We start from the raw sequence: 23,077 nt of genomic DNA, 5'->3' as shown, positions 1-23,077 counted from the left end.
TAATTTATCTTGGGCACACCCTATATTAAAACGAAGCAATGAAATACCCTGCGTGCACTATTCGACACGTTTGTATTTAAAATCGCTTCCTGACCAAGAGCAAACCTTATGCCCAGTTGCAACAAATGTCACGTTTCGGCCATAAAATGTGTTAAAATGTTAATACAGGACAACAGCCAAGAAGAGCAGCAAAAGCAGCAGTAACAAGAGCGGCAACCGCAGAAACCCTAAAAATGAAAATGGAAACTCACAAAAGCCGCAAACGGGTCAACTGCTTGTATTGGTTGTCCTCTTTTCATTCGTTTACTCTTAAGCTGGTTCGTGACGTAGCCCGCGCAAATTTTAAGCCTGCAAAAATGTGCCTTTATATTGAGTTCTTACCTGGGCTGTGAGTGAAAGCTTCTCTGCGATAAGGTAAGCGTGGCGAAAAGAGTGGGCAATGGCCATGCTGCAAAGAAAAAAGAAGAAAAAGAAAGTTAACTTAATTGCTTTTGCATAAAGCAGCCGTCAAAAAGCAGCTGCGCCATTTGCCAGTCCAGCGCGAGCCAAGACGAAACAAGTGGGTAGGTGAAAAATAATAAAAAAAAAATAAGAGAAGAAAAGAAGTAAACGAAAGGAAAAAGAAAAGGAAAACTCTGGTGGGGCTACTGCTGCTGCCAGTTGAATGGGCGCTCAATTGTGCGGAAAAAATATTTCCATTGGCTGATTTGCACGGCTCGCGTAAAAGATGAAATGCAGTCGAAGGCAGCTGAAGCTGGCAACTGAAGTCCTTTTCAAAGTGCCTCCTTATGGGCACCTGAAACTGAGACGCATTAAACTTGAACTGTGCCAGATTTAAACTGAAATTTGAACAGATTTGCGGCAGCTAAGAAGATATAGTAGATATTATCTCGCTTGATTATAGCAAAAGGTGAAATCCTCTTAATTGAGTATAATTAGAGATTAGGCATTGCCATCTCAGCAGCGCACAGAAAGGGCTTTGACATACTTATAGCAGCTAATCAGAGACTAATCTGTTTGATGTTCCAGCTTTCACTGACAGACCCAAACAAGCTGAGACCAAAGCAAAGCAAAGATCAACATATTTAAGTGCTTTTAAATGTCTCAGCAAATAAACGTTTACCAACCGACATTTTACAAATGGGTGTGTGAATGTGTGTGTGTGAAGGGCCACTTTAACGCTTAGTTTAAAGGATTTGAGAGTCTTAAAAGTGTTGAATTAATTTGTGGTTTGGGTTGACAAACGAATTTCGTTTTTTTTCTGCTGTGGGTCTGGGTAGGATTATGCTAACTAATAGGACATCAATTGGGAGCCCTTAGACTCGACAAACTGCACACTTGGGTCAACGTACGATTTCATTACGTTTACCCAACTTAATTTGACAAATTTGGGTAGGAGCAGGCCAACAAACCGACTCCCAGAGGAGACTTTAATGGCCGCCTCAAATTTATTAGTCGGTTCAGTGTACGCATTCACCCAACTTTCTATATAACTATAGCATGCACGTATGTGGCATACAGTACACAGTACACACGCTTTCTTAACGAACGAACGAACGGACCGTCAACTATTTGATGGCAGGTAAACATTTCTGCCAGCTCGCCAGCTCGCCAGTCCGCCAAAGTATGCAACAATAATTTACACATGAAAACGCAGCACGCCAGTGCGCAGAAGGAATAATAAGCGAGGGAATACCCTGGAGAAAAGTGTTGAATAATGTTGAAAGGGCAATGATATGTAACAGGGTGACCAATTAAAGGAAAATGTCACTAGAAGTTTAGCTGTTTCGGGTCATGCATTAATTATATACTATTCAAGCAATTTCTTGAAGGAAGTTTCAGATTAAATTTAGCTTAACTCAGTTCAAACGTCAAAAAAATTAATTTTCATATATGAAATATAGCTGGTCATAAGAAATTAAAATTATTATTATTTACGCTTTACTCGGATGTTAATCATATTTTTTTCTTGCCAGAAATCCATCGCATATCACCTAGTATCATAAAAAAAAAAAAAAATATATATATATATATAGAATACATTCTGTTAAACCAATTAAAGCGAAATAAATTTGGCGAATAAAAATGCTAAATGATCAAATGGAAAATCATTTCTGATTTATAGGCTAAACAGTTGTTGATATATAATAGTAAATAAAAATATCACATCTAATTGTTCTCCCTAGAAACAATCTTAAAGATAAACAATGCTGTATCAAATCGTATCTAACTTTAACCTATTTGCATTCCTGCTACACAAGCTTCATATACCCTATTCCTAGCTTTCATATTGGGTATTTAAAACGCATTTTGCCCGCACGAGCCACATAAATAATTTACTTTAACACGTGTGCGCCTGCCTGACTATCTGTCTACCTGTCTCTGTTTCTGTCTCTGTTTCTCTGTGACTCTGCCGCTATCTCTGTTTGTGTATTTGTTGTGGGCACTTTGACTAAATGGCATGTAATAAAATTTCAATTGCTTTGTCTGGTTGGCCTTTGTTTGGGTCTTTCCTAGAGCAGAAAAAATAAATAAAAAAACAAAAGCAAAAAAAATAGTATTCAAAGCCTTATCACGTGTGCCATTCAATTAGGAAGCAACGTTCCGACAAGCGGCGCTGAGCAGTTGAGGCAAATGTCCTCATCCAAATGCAAATTATTCATAATTGCCGCTTATTAAATATAATTTGGGAATTCCGACAGACAAGGACGTCGTTGTCAATATTGCCGAGAAGTGTGTATCGGCGTAGCAGGAGAACGTGATAGCGCGATGTCCTTGCACTCACACACACACACACACACTCACACTTGTATTAGCCACGGCCCTGACCTTTGACATTAGACAACAGTGGAACCGAAACCAGAACCGTATTGGCCTCGAGCAACAAATTTGCTTATAATTCAAAAACATGCCGAAAAGCGAAGAACAAGAAGAAGAAGAAGAAGAGTAAGCAGAAAAACAAGCAACAAACACAAATGCATAAAGCACAAGCAGCAAATAAAATATAAGAATAAGCAAATTAAAAAAAAAGATGTATGACGAGACGGGCAAGAAAAACACGTTAAGCAAACACGATAACGATACTATATACATAGCTAGATATATATATGTATGCAAGGACAGCAAGGACAACAAGGACAACAGGCGACAAGGCGCGCACACACAACAAGGAACACAGAAAATTTATTTCAATTTAAAAATATTCGTCACGCGCAGCACAAAAAGCGAGTTAAAAGCTCGAAACCCCCTTAATGCTCTTACACAGCCCCCCCCCCCCCCCCCCTTGTCCATGATGCCGCAGTCCCATCTAGTCGACGACTCCCCAAGCAGACGTTGCGGGGGCGTGGCCATTTGTATAATTGCTGCCGTGCCTGGGCTTAAGGAAGAGAGCGAGTCGGGAGACAGCTGGCTGGATCAGACATTTAGTTTAGTTTTATGCCACGACACGCTCCAAGGACGCGCCGCTAAAGAAAAAAGGACATTATCGTGACAGGCATTGGGCGAAAAACTTTATGGCGCTAGCCGCGGCGCAGCCGTAATTGAAAGTATATCCACGATTTATGGCTGTACATCATTGATATGCCATCCAAGCCACACACACACACACACAATCGCACAATAACTCACAGCAGAACTCCTGCAGACGAATCCTTGACCATGGCACTGTAAATGCTTGTTGACATCGATTGACATGGCGCGCACAATGAAGGACCCCTCAGGTCCGACTCTGGCCGCGACTAGCCACAAACGAGCGCAAAAACGTGCATGTTTTTATATCCGGGAAGGGGTCCGAGGTGTGGGGTTCGGGGTCGAGGCTACGGCTGTGTGTATGGTGGAGGATGGGGGGCGGGGAACCACGTGTTGTCCTTCAATCGGCATGAAATGCAGCAAGCAATCGCTGCCAGCCACTGAATGGCTGCGAATCGAGCCGAGCACGGGGCCAAGTCAGGTGAAACTTGGCTTTTGTGTGGGAACTGTCAACTCAGTTTGTTGTGGCTATCGCAGCCATTTGTATGGCGGCCAGGCCAACCAGCCAACCAGCCAGCTGGACTGGACTTTATTTGAATTTCAAATATACCCTTGAAATGAATCTAATTATTTTGTCACCAAGCGTGTGGGGCTATTCATTAGATTGACTTGATTAGACTTGATTGGACGTGATTAGACATCCTTGAGAATATGCACAAAGTATTTTATATGTAATAGATGTATATATGTATGTATATAGGTTAGTATTGCAGACTTCCTTTATCAGATATATGTATGTATATCAGCATTAGTGATTTTAGAGAATTTATAAATATGTAGAAGTTGGTTTGCTTTTCACAGTCTATCTCTATGTCACTCTCTGTATATCTATCTGTCTCTCTCTCTCTTTCCATCTTTCTATCTCTCCCTGTATCTATCTCTCATTCTGTCTGTCTTTGTATATGTATATATCTTTATATCTATATCTCCTTCTATCTAAACATCTTTCCATCTATCTCTCTATCTGAATCTCTATATATCTATCAAGCTTTTTTCATTCACTTTTCGTATCTCTATCATTCTCCCCTTTCTTCTTTCTAAGCCTCTTTTCTCACTCTAACAATGGCTTTTGCAATCTCTTTTTATTATGAGTCATGAGTTTACTTATATATATATTAAGCCTCCCACGGAAAATATATTAAAATTCCGTATCGTAAGCATATTAATTTCTAAAAGTTAAACGTTTGCTTTAGTCCTAAATACATATACAGGGATAAAGGATATCTCCCAGTCATTCAATCTTAACAGAAAATTCCCCTTTGTTTGAAGCTTAAGTTTGTAAACTTATTTCATATATTTTTGTTGCTTGCAGCTACTTCTTCTTTTTGAAGTAGAACAACTTAAAGTTTTTAAATTGTAATTACTAAAGAAAAACTTTGTTACTCATTTGAAAGCTCTCAAGGTCTGGTAACTGGCCTTGCTATCCCCTGTAAATTGACTCCCGTAAGCCTTACACACGCATCGATGCCCTTTCCCACAGCCGATTTCAATTAGCCAGAGCTGCATTTGATCCGAAGGGCAGAGTGCCTACGCATTCGCCAAACTAATAATAAGCTGCAAGTACGAGCTGGAGCACTAATCAGACCAATCGAAGGCAAAGCCCTGGCCAAGTCCCCTAAGCCACACGCTGTGGGAACAGCTGGGGCTGATTTATTTTTTTCTGTCACTACAGTAGCGTTCATCCATGTTGCAGACAATGTCCTTCAACTTGACCAATGGCTATCTAGAAGGCTAGCGGGTTGGCTGACTGGCTGGCTGGTTGCCTGGCTGCCTGGCAAATGGGGCTGGGGATATACATAAGTCTATGGTCGTGCGTTTGCATTTCGTTTGACTCAAATGTCCTTGTCAAGCCCTAATGGCATCGTCGCCATTTTCCATTCTCCGTTCGCCATTGTCCTTGTGCCATGTGTTAATGTGCCACAGTCAAGGCGCACTTCCTGCAACGGCAATAATGACGTCGACGAGCTCCCATCCATTTATGCCCCATGCTAGTTGCTCAAATCGAATAAAACATGTCAAAAGTTTGCTTGTATTCTGGCGAGTAATTGAAATGTATTTCATCATGGGTGCATGACTGTGTGTGTATTTGTGTGTCTGTGTGTGCATTCCATTTGGATGGCATGTGTAGCGCAGCTCCTAGGAGACAACACGATGCTGCCAATGGCTACAGACAAATGACGTTCACTTGTTATTTTTTTCTTCGCTTGCTTGCTTGCTTAACGCTCATCTCATTTTTCTCTCTGGTTTTCTTTTCAGAATTTATGCCTGTGCAGTTTTCCATCGATTTTCATCTTGCGCCAACAACAGACTGGGGATGAAAAACCAAACATATGAAACGGATTTGATATTAACAAAATATGCAGGTAACATATGAGCAACAACAAGCTTTGACAAAACAAAACCAAGAAACAATCTGAGTTATGTGGCTGGCTATCAAATTTGATGGCAGACGTAAAGGATCGTCGTAGAAACATGAGAATTCCTCGTAATTCTGCAGAGAGTCTTATGTCATTAAACGTTAATCACTTATATAGAATGGGGCCTCATGTAGTCTAATTTTGTAGTTTATGAAAAAAGTACCTAGACAAACATTTTAATAGTTATTAGAATAATTTTTTTTTAATTTAGATTTAGTCAGATTTAAGCATATATACACGTATATACACAGTGGTTCACAGCTTATTTCAACCAGCACATCAAAAAATGCCGTGGAACTGTTTTGGTCTCATTTTTTAGTTTTTAAGCAATTTAAAATATTAAAAAAATATTTTAAAAATCAATTAATTAATTTTGTATTAGTTTAAACATCGCACTAAAAACCTGCGCTTAAATTTTTTTGATATACCCAATAGCTTAGATTTGATAGAGGTGCTGGTTGAAATAAGCTGTGAATCACTGTATATGTATATATACTCTCTCTATATATTTACTTTAAAAACCGCAAATTAACTTTGCACGTAATTTTATACTGAAGGGTGCTAAAGTTATTTTAAGACCTTAATGCGCGTTTGCTGCACTGGGGCATAATAATTATACAGTTCTCTCTTTTTTTTTTTTCTTTTTAAGAAAAAACAACGTTTCAAGTGACTTGGCATTATTTCACCATGAACTATTTGCATGTGCTGACGACTCGTGCATGACGATTTAATTAATTAGTTTTCTTATTAATACTAAACGCAATATAATATGTCAAAATGTATATATAAAGCTAGACCGTAAAGGCATATATAAATATACATATACATAGTTCTTAGAAATTGAAAACAAAATAAAATATTAATGAGGTAAACATACATAATTAAGGCATAAAGGATTTCTTTGAATAAAAATGAAATGACATATACTAAAAGAATAGTCAATAGACAATAGATAATTCCTGTCATTAAAGTTTATTAATCGTAAGTTGTTTGTATATCTGTATATGTTCACACTATGTTAGGTTGACTTTGTCAACACACTTATTTATTCGGATAAAAATTAATTTAAAAAAAAAGTTTTTCTTACAATTTGTTGTTGGTTTTTATTGCCATATCACAGTGAGTTGTTTTGCCCACGTGCATAAATTGCAATAAGAAGTCGAGCAAACAAATTAATACAGCGCCATACAAAGGGGAAATAAAATACACACACAGCGAAAAAGACTGAACGAAATCCCAAATGAAAAAGTGCCGAAAGGTGTGCACAAACACGAGGGAGTGGGGGGATGAAACGCCCAACAAAAATATTATTGGCGCCTGAGCGCAAATGCATTTTGGTTTACTTAACATGTATGCGGTCACACTTTAACATGAACAGAGTCAAACAAACACAGAGAAGAATATTCAGATTCCATTTACTTTCCAGCTGTAGTTGAAATACCGCTTGTACAGATACAGATACAGATACAGATATACAGATACAGATACAGATACAGATACAGATACAGATACAGATACAGATACAGATACAGATACAGATACAGATACAGATACAGATACAGATACAGATACAGATACAGATACAGATACAGATACAGATACAGATACAGATACAGATACAGATACAGATACAGATACAGATACAGAACAGATACAGATACAGATACAGATACAGATACAGATACAGATACAGATACAGATACAGATACAGATACAGATACAGATACAGATACAGATACAGATACAGATACAGATACAGATACAGATACAGATACAGATACAGATACAGATACAGATACAGATACAGATACAGATACAGATACAGATACCAGATACAGATACAGATACAGATACAGATACAGCTACAGATACAGATACAGATACAGATACAGATACAGATACAGATACAGATACAGATACAGATACAGATACAGATACAGATACAGATACAGATACAGATACAGATACAGATACAGATACAGATACAGATACAGATACAGATACAGATACAGATACAGAAATACAGATACAGATACAGATACAGATACAGATACAGATACAGATACAGATACAGATACAGATACAGATACAGATACAGATACAGATACAGATACAGATACAGATACAGATACAGATACAGATTACAAGATACAGATACAGATACAGATACAGATACAGATACGATACAGATACAGATACAGATACAGATACAGATACAGATACAGTACAGATACAGATACAGAATACAGATACAGATACAGATACAGATACAGATACAGATACAGATACAGATACAGATACAGATACAGATACAGATACAGATACAGATACAGATACAGATACAGATACAGATACAGATACAGATACAGATACAGATACAGATACAGATACAGATACAGATACAGATACAGATACAGATACAGATACAGATACAGATCAGATACAGATACAGATACAGATACAGATAACAGATACAGAATACAGATACAGATACAGATACAGATACAGATACAGATACAGATACCGATACAGATACAGATAACAGATACAGATACAGATACAGATACAAGATACAGATACAGATTACAGATACAGATACAGATACAGATACAGATACAGATACCGCTACAGCTACAGATACAGATACAGATACAGATACAGATACAGATACAGATACAGATACAGATACAGCTAACAGATACAGATACAGATACAGATACAGATACAGATACAGATACAGATACAGATACAGATACAGATACAGATACAGATACAGATACAGATACAGATACAGATACAGATACAGAACAGATACAGATACAGATACAGATACAGATACAGATACAGAGTACAGATACAGATACAGATTACAGATACAGATACAGATACAGATACAGATACAGATACAGATACAGGATACAGATACAGATACAGATACAGATACAGATACAGATACAGATACAGATACAGATACAGATACAGATACAGATACAGATACAGATACAGATACAGATACAGATACAGATACAGATACAGATACAGATACAGATACAGATACAGATACAGATACAGATACAGATACAGATACAGATACAGATACAGATACAGATACAGATACAGATACAGATACAGATACAGATACAGATACAGATACAGATACAGATACAGATACAGATACAGATACAGATACAGATACAGATACAGATACAGATACAGATACAGATACAGATACAGATACAGATACAGATACAGATACAGATACAGATACAGATACAGATACAGATACAGATACAGATACAGATACAGATACAGATACAGATACAGATACAGATACAGATACAGATACAGATACAGATACAGATACAGATACAGATACAGATACAGATACAGATACAGATACAGATACAGATACAGATACAGATACAGATACAGATACAGATACAGATACAGATACAGATACAGATACAGATACAGATACAGATACAGATACAGATACAGATACAGATACAGATACAGATACAGATACAGATACAGATACAGATACAGATACAGATACAGATACAGATACAGATACAGATACAGATACAGATACAGATACAGATACAGATACAGATACAGATACAGATACAGATACAGATACAGATACAGATACAGATACAGATACAGATACAGATACAGATACAGATACAGATACAGATACAGATACAGATACAGATACAGATACAGATACAGATACAGATACAGATACAGATACAGATACAGATACAGATACAGATACAGATACAGATACAGATACAGATACAGATACAGATACAGATACAGATACAGATACAGATACAGATACAGATACAGATACAGATACAGATACAGATACAGATACAGATACAGATACAGATACAGATACAGATACAGATACAGATACAGATACAGATACAGATACAGATACAGATACAGATACAGATACAGATACAGATACAGATACAGATACAGATACAGATACAGATACAGATACAGATACAGATACAGATACAGATACAGATACAGATACAGATACAGATACAGATACAGATACAGATACAGATACAGATACAGATACAGATACAGATACAGATACAGATACAGATACAGATACAGATACAGATACAGATACAGATACAGATACAGATACAGATACAGATACAGATACAGATACAGATACAGATACAGATACAGATACAGATACAGATACAGATACAGATACAGATACAGATACAGATACAGATACAGATACAGATACAGATACAGATACAGATACAGATACAGATACAGATACAGATACAGATACAGATACAGATACAGATACAGATACAGATACAGATACAGATACAGATACAGATACAGATACAGATACAGATACAGATACAGATACAGATACAGATACAGATACAGATACAGATACAGATACAGATACAGATACAGATACAGATACAGATACAGATACAGATACAGATACAGATACAGATACAGATACAGATACAGATACAGATACAGATACAGATACAGATACAGATACAGATACAGATACAGATACAGATACAGATACAGATACAGATACAGATACAGATACAGATACAGATACAGATACAGATACAGATACAGATACAGATACAGATACAGATACAGATACAGATACAGATACAGATACAGATACAGATACAGATACAGATACAGATACAGATACAGATACAGATACAGATACAGATACAGATACAGATACAGATACAGATACAGATACAGATACAGATACAGATACAGATACAGATACAGATACAGATACAGATACAGATACAGATACAGATACAGATACAGATACAGATACAGATACAGATACAGATACAGATACAGATACAGATACAGATACAGATACAGATACAGATACAGATACAGATACAGATACAGATACAGATACAGATACAGATACAGATACAGATACAGATACAGATACAGATACAGATACAGATACAGATACAGATACAGATACAGATACAGATACAGATACAGATACAGATACAGATACAGATACAGATACAGATACAGATACAGATACAGATACAGATACAGATACAGATACAGATACAGATACAGATACAGATACAGATACAGATACAGATACAGATACAGATACAGATACAGATACAGATACAGATACAGATACAGATACAGATACAGATACAGATACAGATACAGATACAGATACAGATACAGATACAGATACAGATACAGATACAGATACAGATACAGATACAGATACAGATACAGATACAGATACAGATACAGATACAGATACAGATACAGATACAGATACAGATACAGATACAGATACAGATACAGATACAGATACAGATACAGATACAGATACAGATACAGATACAGATACAGATACAGATACAGATACAGATACAGATACAGATACAGATACAGATACAGATACAGATACAGATTACAGATACGAGATACAGAGTACAGATACAGATTACAGATACAGATACAGATACAGATGGCAAGATACAGATACAGATACAGATACAGATACAGGCTACAGATACAGATACAGATACCGATACAGCTACAGAGACAGCTACAGATACAGATACAGATAAGATACAGATACAGATACAGATACAGGCTACATATACAGATACAGGATACAAAGATACAGATACAGATTACAGATACATGATACAGATACAGATACAGATACAGATACAGATACGAGATACAGATACAGATACAGATACAGATACAGATACAGATACAGATTACAGATACAGATATTTATTTATTTATTTATTTCTCTTTTTGTATTTCGTTGTTGCAGAAACAAGAAAAAAGGCGCGAATTGCGCTTGAAGCGATTCTGGCGCTCGCCAAAAACAACATCATCGGAGGAATCAACGGGCTATGAGAGTCCGACGCGGACGAAGCCAGCCAGCAGCGATGCACAGCGCTTCAATCATCTGCACTACACAAGCCTCTCCCAGGGGTCGGGCACCACCTCCTCCTCGACTACGGCGGCGGTGGCAGCTGCCAACGGGGCATCGGGCAGTAGCAGCAGCAAGCCATCCTGTTCGCTGCCGCTGTTGCAGGTGTGGCCCAGCCAGGTAGGCACAACCAACACACACGCTCGCTGTTGTCGCTTCTATCTGTTTGCGTGTGTGCAAGTGTGTGTGTGTGTGAACTGTGAAAATGTCAGTTCGAATAACGAAAAATGATTTCTGTTTCACATTTGGTTTTTTTTTCCAGTTTCTTAAATTTTATTTTGGTTTTATTTTGTTTTTCATTTTACTGTTGAGGTTATGTTGTGCGTTTTGTGTTAATTTGTTTTCAAACTTTCCTCTTTTACCTAACCCCCTCGGCCCCACCCACAACCAATGTGCCACTTGTGCAACAAAAACTATAAACGATATGTTTCTGTGTGTGCGTTGCGTGTTTGGTTTGGTTTTGATTCCTCGTTTTGCTGGTTTGTTTCTGGTTTGGTAGCCGCTTTTGCGACAGGAGGGCTTCGTACAGTTGCGCCGTAACAGTGGCCCCGAGGGCCAGCGGGTATGCTTTCGTTCCTATAATACATCAAGTCTCTATCTCTTTCTCTCTCTCACACACACCATCTCTCTCTTTCTGTCTCTCTCGCTCTAGTCTTCTGTTTTTTAATACCAACTATTATTAATACGTTTACTCCAATCCTACAATTAAAATCGTAGATTTTTTTGCATGCCCTAATTAACATATATAAATATTCAAAAAACAACGAGCTACTCGCTCGCATTTTCCCAAAAGAAACCACCCAAATATATTGACCAATCTGTGTAAAAACCCAATATGAAAATAATTATATATATATAAGCCCATCCATATTACTTGAGGTTTTTTGCGTATTTAAAACACGTTTGTTAAATAGACTACGTTTTTTGTGGACCATTTTTCTCGAATTCGCCTTTTTTATTAATAAATATATATCTCTATGCACAAAAAATCGGGGATTTTTTAATACTAATATTTTGTATAGAGCTTGAGTTGAATTTTTATATTAAAGAGGCATTTATGTACATAAATTGTGATTATATTATATAGTAAATATCTATATTTGTATATATTTTAATTTTATATTTATTTTAGCGCATGCTAAAATATTAGAAATTTAAAAAATATATTGTCATTTAATAAGATTTTTTGTATCCTTTTATTAAGTAATATTAATTTTTAAAATATATTTAAATTATTTGTTTATTTTTAGTCATTGAATATACGTACATTCAAATTAATAAGATATTAGATATAAATATAACTTTTTTTATTTTTTATTATTTAATTATATTATTTGATTTATTTGTTTTAACATGAAATTAATAATAAGAATAATTTGTTGTTTATAATATTATTTTTCTATTAAAGTATTTTTACTAAAATTTAGGTTAATGAAAAATCAATTAATGAATTCGTTTGCCGTAAATTTATGGAAAAACTATTTCTTTAATTTTAATATTATTCTTTTTTTTATTCCGAATCCTTAATTTTCGCCATTTGTTTTCAGCCGAAATTAAAGAGAAAATATCTTGTTAGTTTAATTGACATAAAACAAATTTGTATTTATTCAGATTATGTCCTCAACAGCTTTTTAATTGAGCTGTTAAAATACAATTTATTTTGCATACCAAATTAACTTTTTCACCTGAGTTTATAATAAATACATGAAAAACTGATTTTTTAATATAAACTCATTTTGTTTTATTAATACAAATTTCAAATTGAAATTTATTTACAAAAATTTCTAATTAAATTAAAAAAGTGAAGGATACTCATGTCAACTTATTTAATTTAAAATTTTATGAAATTAAATTATATAAATGTATATTTCTTCAATTAATTTCCACTAAATTAAAGTAAATTTGAAAATCTTTGACATTTTTATTAAACCTGGCACATAAACAATCTAAACTTTAACGAAGACTTAACCCGTAAATATTAGACACCCTGTATATACTATATACCATATATATAATCTTATATGAAACACACGAACAAGCCACATCAACAATCGTTGAACACATTAACCAAAAACGAAGCAGAGAACTACCACCCACAGCTGCTCCCCGCACAAATGGCTTAAGAATCCCCGAAAATCCATCCAGTGCACCTCAAGGAGCGAATTTTGTTTTGTCGCTTGGCTCAACTCTTTTGCCATTTGCAGGACTCACCGCGCGGCGAAGCGGATGGCCAATCCTTCATCTTTCCCGCCATTGTGGAGACGAGCGTCGGCAGCACCAATGTGGCATCCACCAGCAGCAGCAGCAACAATGACAACAACGACAGCAACAACTCCATCAGCACCAGGCGCAGCAACAATCACCTGACACTGAGAACGGAACGTCGCAGCTCCCTCTACTGTGATACCCTGCACGCTGGCGACTCGGGCATCGACTCAGTACAGGCCTCGCCCTCGCCCAATGCATTCATTGCACCACCGGGCGTACACGGTCTGCCCGGCGGCCATTCGGGCGGCCGGTCATGCCATGTGTCGCCCACGAGCACGCCCACCCAGGGCTCGCCGAATCTATCGCTGGGTCGCCGGCACATGCGAAACAGCATCTGTGTGGTGCCCAGCGGCGGTGCGGCCAATTATCGACGTAAATCAAGCGCGCTACTGCATCCGGATCATGCTCGATTGTTTGCGCTGCGGATGAAGCATGCGGCTGCATTGGAACGGGCGCAAACATCGCCGGATCAGACATCGATTGAGGATGCGAATGAGTTTCATGACAATGGACTGGCCACCAATATGCGTTTGTGCTCTGCCTCGTCGTCGACGACGTCGTCGCTGACATCCGTGGCAGCGGTCAGCCTGGGCGGGGGTGTGGCAGCTGCCAGTGGTGGTGGCAGCAGTGGCGGCATTGCCACCGCCAGCAGCGGCGCCTGCTCCTCCTCCGCTTATGCTGTCGGCGCGGCGGGCGCACAGCAGCGAGTCTCCGATCCCTGGCTGCAGCCACAATCCGATCGTGACTCGCGACACGGCCATCAACACGACGGCCGACGGCGTTCATCGACAATGACCGCCCGCTATTCGCTCTTCGATGCACTCGATCTGGAGTACGTGCTGCTCCGGGCGGCGGCTCGCGGCTCTGTGGGTCCCTACTCGCTCAGCGAGTCCATACACAAACTGACCTTCACACAGTCGCTGGCATTTCCAGCGCTGGCGCGCGGTCTGGCCACCAAGCGCCGGAGATCGGCTACGCACACCAGTTCCAGGCCGCTAAATCCGCACGAATCGGGCTTGAATACGTGCGCCAAGGTTGTTACCGCTGTCGTCCTGGTTGCCATCTCCTTTATGGTATTTCTCATAGTGTACAAATTTGTGCGCACGTGAGGTTTGCTCCTGGCCCCGACGCCAGACTTCTCCGTCACATATCAGACGACCACCAGGGACGAGGTGGATGCCTCCAGCTCGCTCCTGTTGACCACGTCATCGGCGGGCCGCAGTCTGGGCAAACACTTGTCGGGGTTCAGGAGCCAATTGGGCCTTAAGCAGGCAGACTTTGAATTTGACTTTGACTCTCAGTAGTAGTAGTCAGACGGAAATTGTAAAATGCAGTAACGAAAAATTTGTGATAAACTTTTCAGATGACAAACAAATTTCCTCACACAAACACACACACAAGGACAAGATCAAGGCTTAAAAACTATTAAAAGTTAATCGCTTGCAAGTGTTTCAATTGCGGTAATAAATATAGCATTATCATAGTTAAGCATATTACATTCCAATTTTTTGTATATCAATATAAAGTTCTAAGTGCTTCAGCTGGCGAATGCGCCAACCAAATCGCTAGCAAAACGCGCGCGTTACCCAAAAATCGCTAGGAAAACGCGCGTGTTTCTTCTCGCATTTCTTAGTGTAGGCAAACTACTTTTATAGCTAAGAAAATTCATTTCATTATTTAAAGTGCCTAACTAACTAACTGTTGAGCTATCAAATGTATTTTTTTGATTTGAAAAACGAATTTAACATTTAGCAAAATCCCATTTTCTTAATTGGCAGCAGGTTTAATAAATAAACAAATTTTTAGTGAACATTTCTAATTAAATTTTAATAAAATTTTCTATTTCTCTTTAAAATATTTTAGAGATTGTGTTATAGTTTTCAAAGTTTTTTAATGCTATACATATTAATATGGCTGACAGCTGGAAGGGAAAATCAAATCAAATATTTCGTATATATAATTCATATCAAATTTATATATAACTTGAAAATGCTTAAATCACATTACAAAAATGTATTTAATTTTTATAATATTAATAATAAATCATATATTATGCAATATCATTTTTATAAATATTTATTTAAATATATCACATAAACTTTGTTATTATATTTTTTTAAATATTATATTTGAAAAAAAAGGCACACACATATTTTTAAGGCATATTGATATATATATATATATATATATATATATATATATATATATATATATATATATATATATATATATATATATATATATATATATATATATATCATAAATAATTTATATAAATTATATTGAACAAATATTTAATTTATTCATTTATCAAACAATATTTTTAATTAGTTTTCCAGTAACAGGTAGTTAAAATATTTACAAATATTTTTTATTCTTATTTAGATTTAATTTTTTTAAAACATTTTTAGTACATATTTTCATTAATTTTAGTTATGATATTTATTATATTTAATTAAAACATAGTTTATTTTCTAATACATATCAATTATATTATAGACATCGATTTCTCTGTCATTAACACAAATTTATTTATTGAACAATCCTTTCCACTGTAAACAGCCGATTTGAAGTCCTAAATCAAATTATTTATTTTAATATTAAACATTAGGCATACAAATATAGTAATTATATAAAAATTATATTGTATTAAATTAAATTAAATTAAACTAGATGTGCATATAAAAGCTATTCAAAATTTGTACTGAGTTGATAGATGGCTAAATATATTTAACTAAACTAACAAGGCATACAAATTTCAATAAATATTGTAGTTATTTATATACATAAATATATATATATATACAAAAAGATAAATATATCAACTAAATGTTTATAAAAGTATATTTAAGCGGCTTAATTGTGAAGCACTTGCTGAAATACAAATGGAAACAAGAACTCTCTCTAATCTTAACTTGCTGCCTTACTCTACCCAAATGACAAACCCAACTCGAAATTCATTTATAACTTGCTGCCTTACTTTCCTAACAATTTTACAAAAACAACAACAACAAAAATGGAAACTTTAACAAAAACTAAATTAAATTAAAGCACACACCTCTTAAACTCTCAGAGCCTTTTTCCACTTTCCACTTTCTATGAGCTTGGCTTAAATGTTACACAGATGTTTTTATAGAAAAATAAATAAAATACAACAAAAAAAAAAGGAAAGAAAGCGAAACAAAATATTAAATTAAATGTTTAAATTGAAACAACAAATTATTCTATACAAACTTAAATGCTGGCATATAATTAAGTTTTTTTTCTCTTTTTTATATATACATACTTATATATAAATATAAATGCATAAATTATTTGTATAATGAATGAAAATGTAGCATAATTAAGAAACGGAATGCAAAATGAAAAACTTGTTGCAAACGCTCGCGTTAATTCATGTTTAATTAAGGCCTCGCGTTTGGGCTGCTGGCATAACTAAATATTTATGGCAAATATATGTATGTAAATGCAAATAAATATTAAATGTCCACGATAGCGAGCCGAAGCCAAAGCCCAAGCTACCAAAAATAACAAGAAGTAAAAATTATATTAATTTAAAATTAATTAGCCGCAACAACTGTAACTGAAATAAGTTTGAAACGTGCAACAATAAATATTTTCAAAAAAAAAATAAATTTATTAAATCTATTTATTTACAATTTTTATTGTCATACTTTCAGTAAAGTATAGTATTATATATAATTTTTTTATTTTATTTTTTTTTTTTTTCTTTTATTTTAATAAAACTTATAAATGCATATATAAAAAATTTTATTTCAGGAAAACTCTGAAAGGTTTGTATTTCAGCACAAAATTATATAAAAAGTAACTTTCAGGAAAATTAGGAAAACTGCTTACAAAAAACAAAGAATTGATATATATAATTTTCTATCACGGCAATACTAAAAGTTTTATAGTCCAGTAAAAGTAAGATTCCATTTCAGCAAAACTTTTACTGCTATCCCAAATCGCATTAGCACACATTTGATAGATAATGATGAATGATGATTAATGATGGTTAATGAAATTAATTGCCAAACGAGAATAAAGTAAAGTGTAGCCAAGGGAAAACAATAATTGAAGCACACCAAGAGTATATTGCAGACAATTAAAATCGTTAGTAAATGCCAATTTCAATACACAGGTAACTATGAAAAGTCGTAAATGTTTACTGAAGTGTAAATTATAAATTATGCCAATGACATTTCAACGATAATAAATTGTTGAAATACCAACAACAATTGAAACAATTGAAAATAAACTTAACAAAAAAGTGAACATAGAACTAGGAGAATATCCTGGAATTAAAAATTTATAGAATAAATTAAAAATGTATAGATAAATAGAGACTCGTGCTTCATCATCATCATCAGCCAAGCTATAAATATTTAACTCAGTGCAATTTTGTTGTTGTAGCCCCAGCTGCCAGCCAGAGGGAGAGCTATATGTCTAGGGTATACCAGCTGAGCATTCTCATTTGCATAACAACTTTGTTTATACATACATACACACATACATACACATATATATATATGTATATAAAATCGATTTCGATAGAGAATGAAAAGTTTAAATTGCAATTGGCATATTTTGTGGTGCAAGACATAAATGGAAACGATTTAATCCAATGGTAAAGGCATGCACACACATATATATGCATACATATACACATACATCTGTGCACAATCTCTGTTAGAAGTTTTAGTCAAACAATTCTCATCTATTATGCGTATCTGTGTCTCTGCTTGCTGAGCTGCTTAATACGATTTCTCTGATAAATTGCTCGTCCTTGGCAAAGCACATTTCCTGATCAAATCGTAATCTAAATAATTAAACAAACTCAATTAGATGTGTCAGAAAATTAGACAGTCACAGAACGACGAATGGAAGCTGAGACTCTCCTGCTCTATATGTGCGTTGATTTGATTCTCTGGCAAATGAAATTAAGTTGAACGACAGTAAGCGGCAACGAATTGCAATTGTTACTATAAAAACCAGCTACTATACGTATACATATACATATATATATATACACACCTAGCAGACATCCATCAAGGCTAGACAACTGCCAAAGGCAAATATTCAATTTATTTCCGCAGCATGATGCACGAACGGTTGAATGGCAAACAGCTCAGCATATTCTTAGCATATCAAAAGCATAAAAATAACTGCCGCTTGTGCTTGCTGTCCTCTGCGGTGCCATTTTTGGCTTTTGTGCGAGTCTAGTGCATAATTAAAGGCGAGCAAAAAAAAAAAAACATACGAAAAGAAAGGCAAGCCAAAGGAAATATCCATAGAGAGAAAATGCAGCAAACAGAGGCAACATTTCAATGGCAATACTCTGGCCGGAAACGAGACTTTTGCGGAATATAATAGCAGTGTACGTGTGAGCACATATACATATATAAACACACACACATATATACATACATATATGCCACTGTATTGACTCACACGGACATGTGGATAATGCGAATATCGATGTTTTCCGCAAAAGCTCTAAAGAAATGTATGTTGATGTTGTTCTTAAAAACAATTTTACAATGAAATTGCTATTTTCTTTTAGTAAAAAATAATTATTTTCTTTAACTATAATTAATATGGTGTGCTGTTTGAGAAATTTATTAAGAGAGAAGAAGAAAAGAGAGAATTTATTAACTAAAAGGCGTTTTCTTTTATACCTTATTCTATTCTACAATATATTAGCTTCCTTAAATTCTTGTGAGGCTCAGAGGCTGTAATCTAACTTGTTGTTGCTGTTAGGCAGGAGAGCTGGTTTCCTTATAATGTCAATATCTTTGCTCTTATCTGATACTTTAGCAATCTGGAGTTCTGCGAGTAAATGAAAATGACTAACCTGTGTAATTATTTCAAGAAACTTCAGCTGTTCTTATTGGCAAGCTTCTTTATCGTCTGCTAAAAATAACATAAATGTAATTTATATTTAAATATTTATATAATTTATTTTTAATTTATGGTTTAGAAATGATCAAAATTTTAAGCTCGTACATATCGGAATATTAATTTAAAATATATTTATTTTCTATGACTAACTGGTAATTAAGAAAGCGGAAAACCCAGCCACTCCAAAACTAGTTAATAAAATAAAATAATACAATAGACACAACTTAGTTAAGAAAATATGTATGAATTAAAACACTATATATTCTAAACTAAATAAGAAATATGAAACAATTTGTGTTCTGTCTATGCAAATTTGATTTTGGGAATGCCCCCAGACCCGTATGTAAATATCTACATATGTGAGTGTAATATAAATGTCCATTTTATGCGGTCGCTCCGTTTGTGTTAGCCGACGCGGCACTTGCATTAAAAATGCTCAACATTTTTGCCTTTTGATATGGCTCGGGCCGGGCCATATTTTTAGCTCTCAAGGTTGCAAAAGCGACGGATGCGATTGCGGATGTGGATGATTTGAAAAGTGGGTAGGCAAGCAGTTAAGCGGTGGGCAACGACGTAGGTTAAACACACACAAATACAGTCAAACACACACACAGGCACACACATGCAGCGCCTTGAGAGCAAAGCAAATACAGCCACGTCGCAGGTGTTGCTGGAATTTGTTTTTTTTTTTTTATATATATACATATATACATAATATATATGTGTATATATATTTTTGTGAAACTTGTTGCCAAACGGACTCTGCACTCGAATCAACCTTGACTCTGAGCATGTGTCCTTGAGTATTGTGAGCCTTGAAAAATTGAAAAATTGTCGAGGCGACCAAGACTGCACGCTGCATATGTATATGTAGACAGAATTATATATATATCTAACTTTTGGGGGCTATTTTGGGCGAGGCCAAAGTGAAGCATGCAGATATGGAAATTCCTGGCCAAAACGAATACAGCCTACGGGCTTTGAGCAAAGCAATTTATTAGCAATTTATAATAGTTGAGAATAGTTGAGATAATGTCAGAAGAGTCACAATAATAATATGATGAGCAAGCTGGCAAATAAATAAAAGTATGACATATATTTTAATGTATACATATATAAAAATAACAATAAAATAACTTATAAATAAATCAAATATATCCTGACCAAGATCCGTTCCTCTTAATAACAAACAGCTTAACTCTGCCTGAGTATTGAAATATATTAACAATTTATAATAATTGATAAAATTACTAATATTTATATTATATCATTATATTCATATTAATATTTCAGAATAAAACCCAACACATTTTTAGAGTATGAGCATTACTTTCTTTAATGTATGCATATGCAAAAACTGTCTTCAAATTAGTTTATATGTATATGTCCTGGCCAAAACTCCATTTAGCTGTATGGCTAACATCTTGAGTTTTTCACAAACCCTTAACCCTTGACCCATATGGCATTCAATTAAAATTGATTAAAGATACACAGCAAAAAGGTTAAAAAGAGCCGCACAGCACAAAATGTTGCGGGTAAATAACTTTTGGCTAACACAAACTCATACACAGCATTTTTTGCTCTGTCTGTGGGTGTGGGTGTGAGTGTGGTTGCGGATGTGTGTGTGTATGTGTGTGTTTTTGGGCCTTAGAGACACATGTACGAACAAACAAACACACACACACAGCGACACACTCACACACTCGTATTTTTATGCATGCGTTGTCACAACAACAACAACAACAAAACTGCCTCCTCCAGCAATGGAAATTAGTTCGTTTCATACATTTTAACTGCTGAAATATGCATGCTGCGAACCATAAAGCATGCTTTAAAAAAAATCCTAAAACTCATGCAACAGTGCAACAAAAACGGTAGCACTTGCATCAGCAGTGATCGACGAGTAGATACCCTTGAACAAAACGACGAGTTTTTCCTTTGACTGTTTCAAATTCAAGTACATACATACATATATTATACATATATTATGTACATATTTGATTGTAAGAATATTAAATATAACAATTAAGAAAGCCCAAATTCTTTTAAAATCTTAAATAAAGTGTCAAAGTTTCGTAATATAAATTAATATAATTATTATTATTTTAGGTATCCTTTTTTACCATAAATAATAAGCAAATTGACTAACATTAATTGTAATTAACCCTTTTGGTTTGCGCTGCAGGGACCCAAAAACTTTTCTTGTAATTTAAAGCTTTGTAAAAAGTAAAAAAAAAATATTAATAATAATAAAAATATTATGAATATGTCACTTGAAAATCCATAGGTAACATCAGTTAAAAATAAATTTATGGCATAAGTTTTATATAATTGTTGGCACACAAAAAATGAAAAAAAAAAAAAATAAATAAATAAATAAATAAATTATGTATATATATTTATATATAAATGTACGTATACAAATTTGCATTGCAAACATTTTCGAAGGCTATGTCCTATCCCATATTATAAATATTATTCTTATTTTTATTTAAACAATTGCATTAAAATATAAAATATTCAATTCCTTACCAGATCCCGATAAGAAGAAGCGCACACCGACTGCACGACTAATCACAAGCAGCTCCCAGACACAACTTCAGCGGCAAGGCAGAGAGCTCGCCTTTATATAGAACGAAACTCCCACCTTATGTCGAAGTCAACTCTCTTGAGCTCAAGCAGAGCTCTCACTCGATTAAACGACAAATGGGAATGGAGCTTCGTCGATCGCTAGCCACTCACACAGGCAAACGAAGAGCTAGTGAGGTAGAAACACATAGTGAGATCATTTCCACTCATACCTCTGTTTCATTTTTGTCTGACGACTCTCTCAGCTCTTTTCCTGCAAAGAGAGCAGATGTAAACCAGTCAGGATGGTAGTTTTATAAAACGTATACTCTATATAACAAATAAAGGCTGTAAAACTATTTAAAAATAATTA

At 35.3% G+C, this 23,077-nt stretch overlaps 1 protein-coding gene and 1 long non-coding RNA gene across 3 annotated transcripts in view; one reads left to right on the top strand and one right to left on the bottom strand.

The window, feature by feature from the left end:
* The window catches only part of LOC108620540 (uncharacterized), a 31,851-nt gene extending 15,464 nt beyond the window's left edge, over nt 1-16,387 (top strand). Inside the window, exons 3-6 of one of the 2 annotated variants that reach the window (XM_089466767.1) lie at nt 5,785-5,891; nt 11,803-12,084; nt 12,464-12,526; nt 14,169-16,387. In XM_089466767.1, the coding sequence (XP_089322893.1) occupies nt 5,886-5,891; nt 11,803-12,084; nt 12,464-12,526; nt 14,169-15,341 (1,524 nt within the window). In that variant the 5' untranslated portion in view covers nt 5,785-5,885 and the 3' untranslated portion in view covers nt 15,342-16,387. The remainder of the gene's footprint in view (nt 1-5,784; nt 5,892-11,802; nt 12,085-12,463; nt 12,527-14,168) is intronic. The other variant, XM_089466768.1, reaches the window with a different exon arrangement.
* Nucleotides 4,963-22,987, bottom strand: LOC149269261 (uncharacterized). The gene is made up of 3 exons (XR_016269682.1): nt 22,669-22,987; nt 20,090-20,148; nt 4,963-5,836 (listed from the first exon to the last, which is right to left on the bottom strand). It is a non-coding gene; the product is annotated as an uncharacterized LOC149269261 (long non-coding RNA).
* Nucleotides 22,988-23,077: the final 90 nt, after the last annotated feature.

This window comes from Drosophila arizonae, chromosome 4, assembly GCF_054131065.1.
Source record: "Drosophila arizonae isolate 15081-1271.41 chromosome 4, UAZ_ARI_1.0, whole genome shotgun sequence".
NCBI classification, from domain to species: Eukaryota; Metazoa; Arthropoda; class Insecta; order Diptera; family Drosophilidae; genus Drosophila; species Drosophila arizonae.
This window is presented reverse-complemented; position numbering and strand designations above follow the sequence as displayed.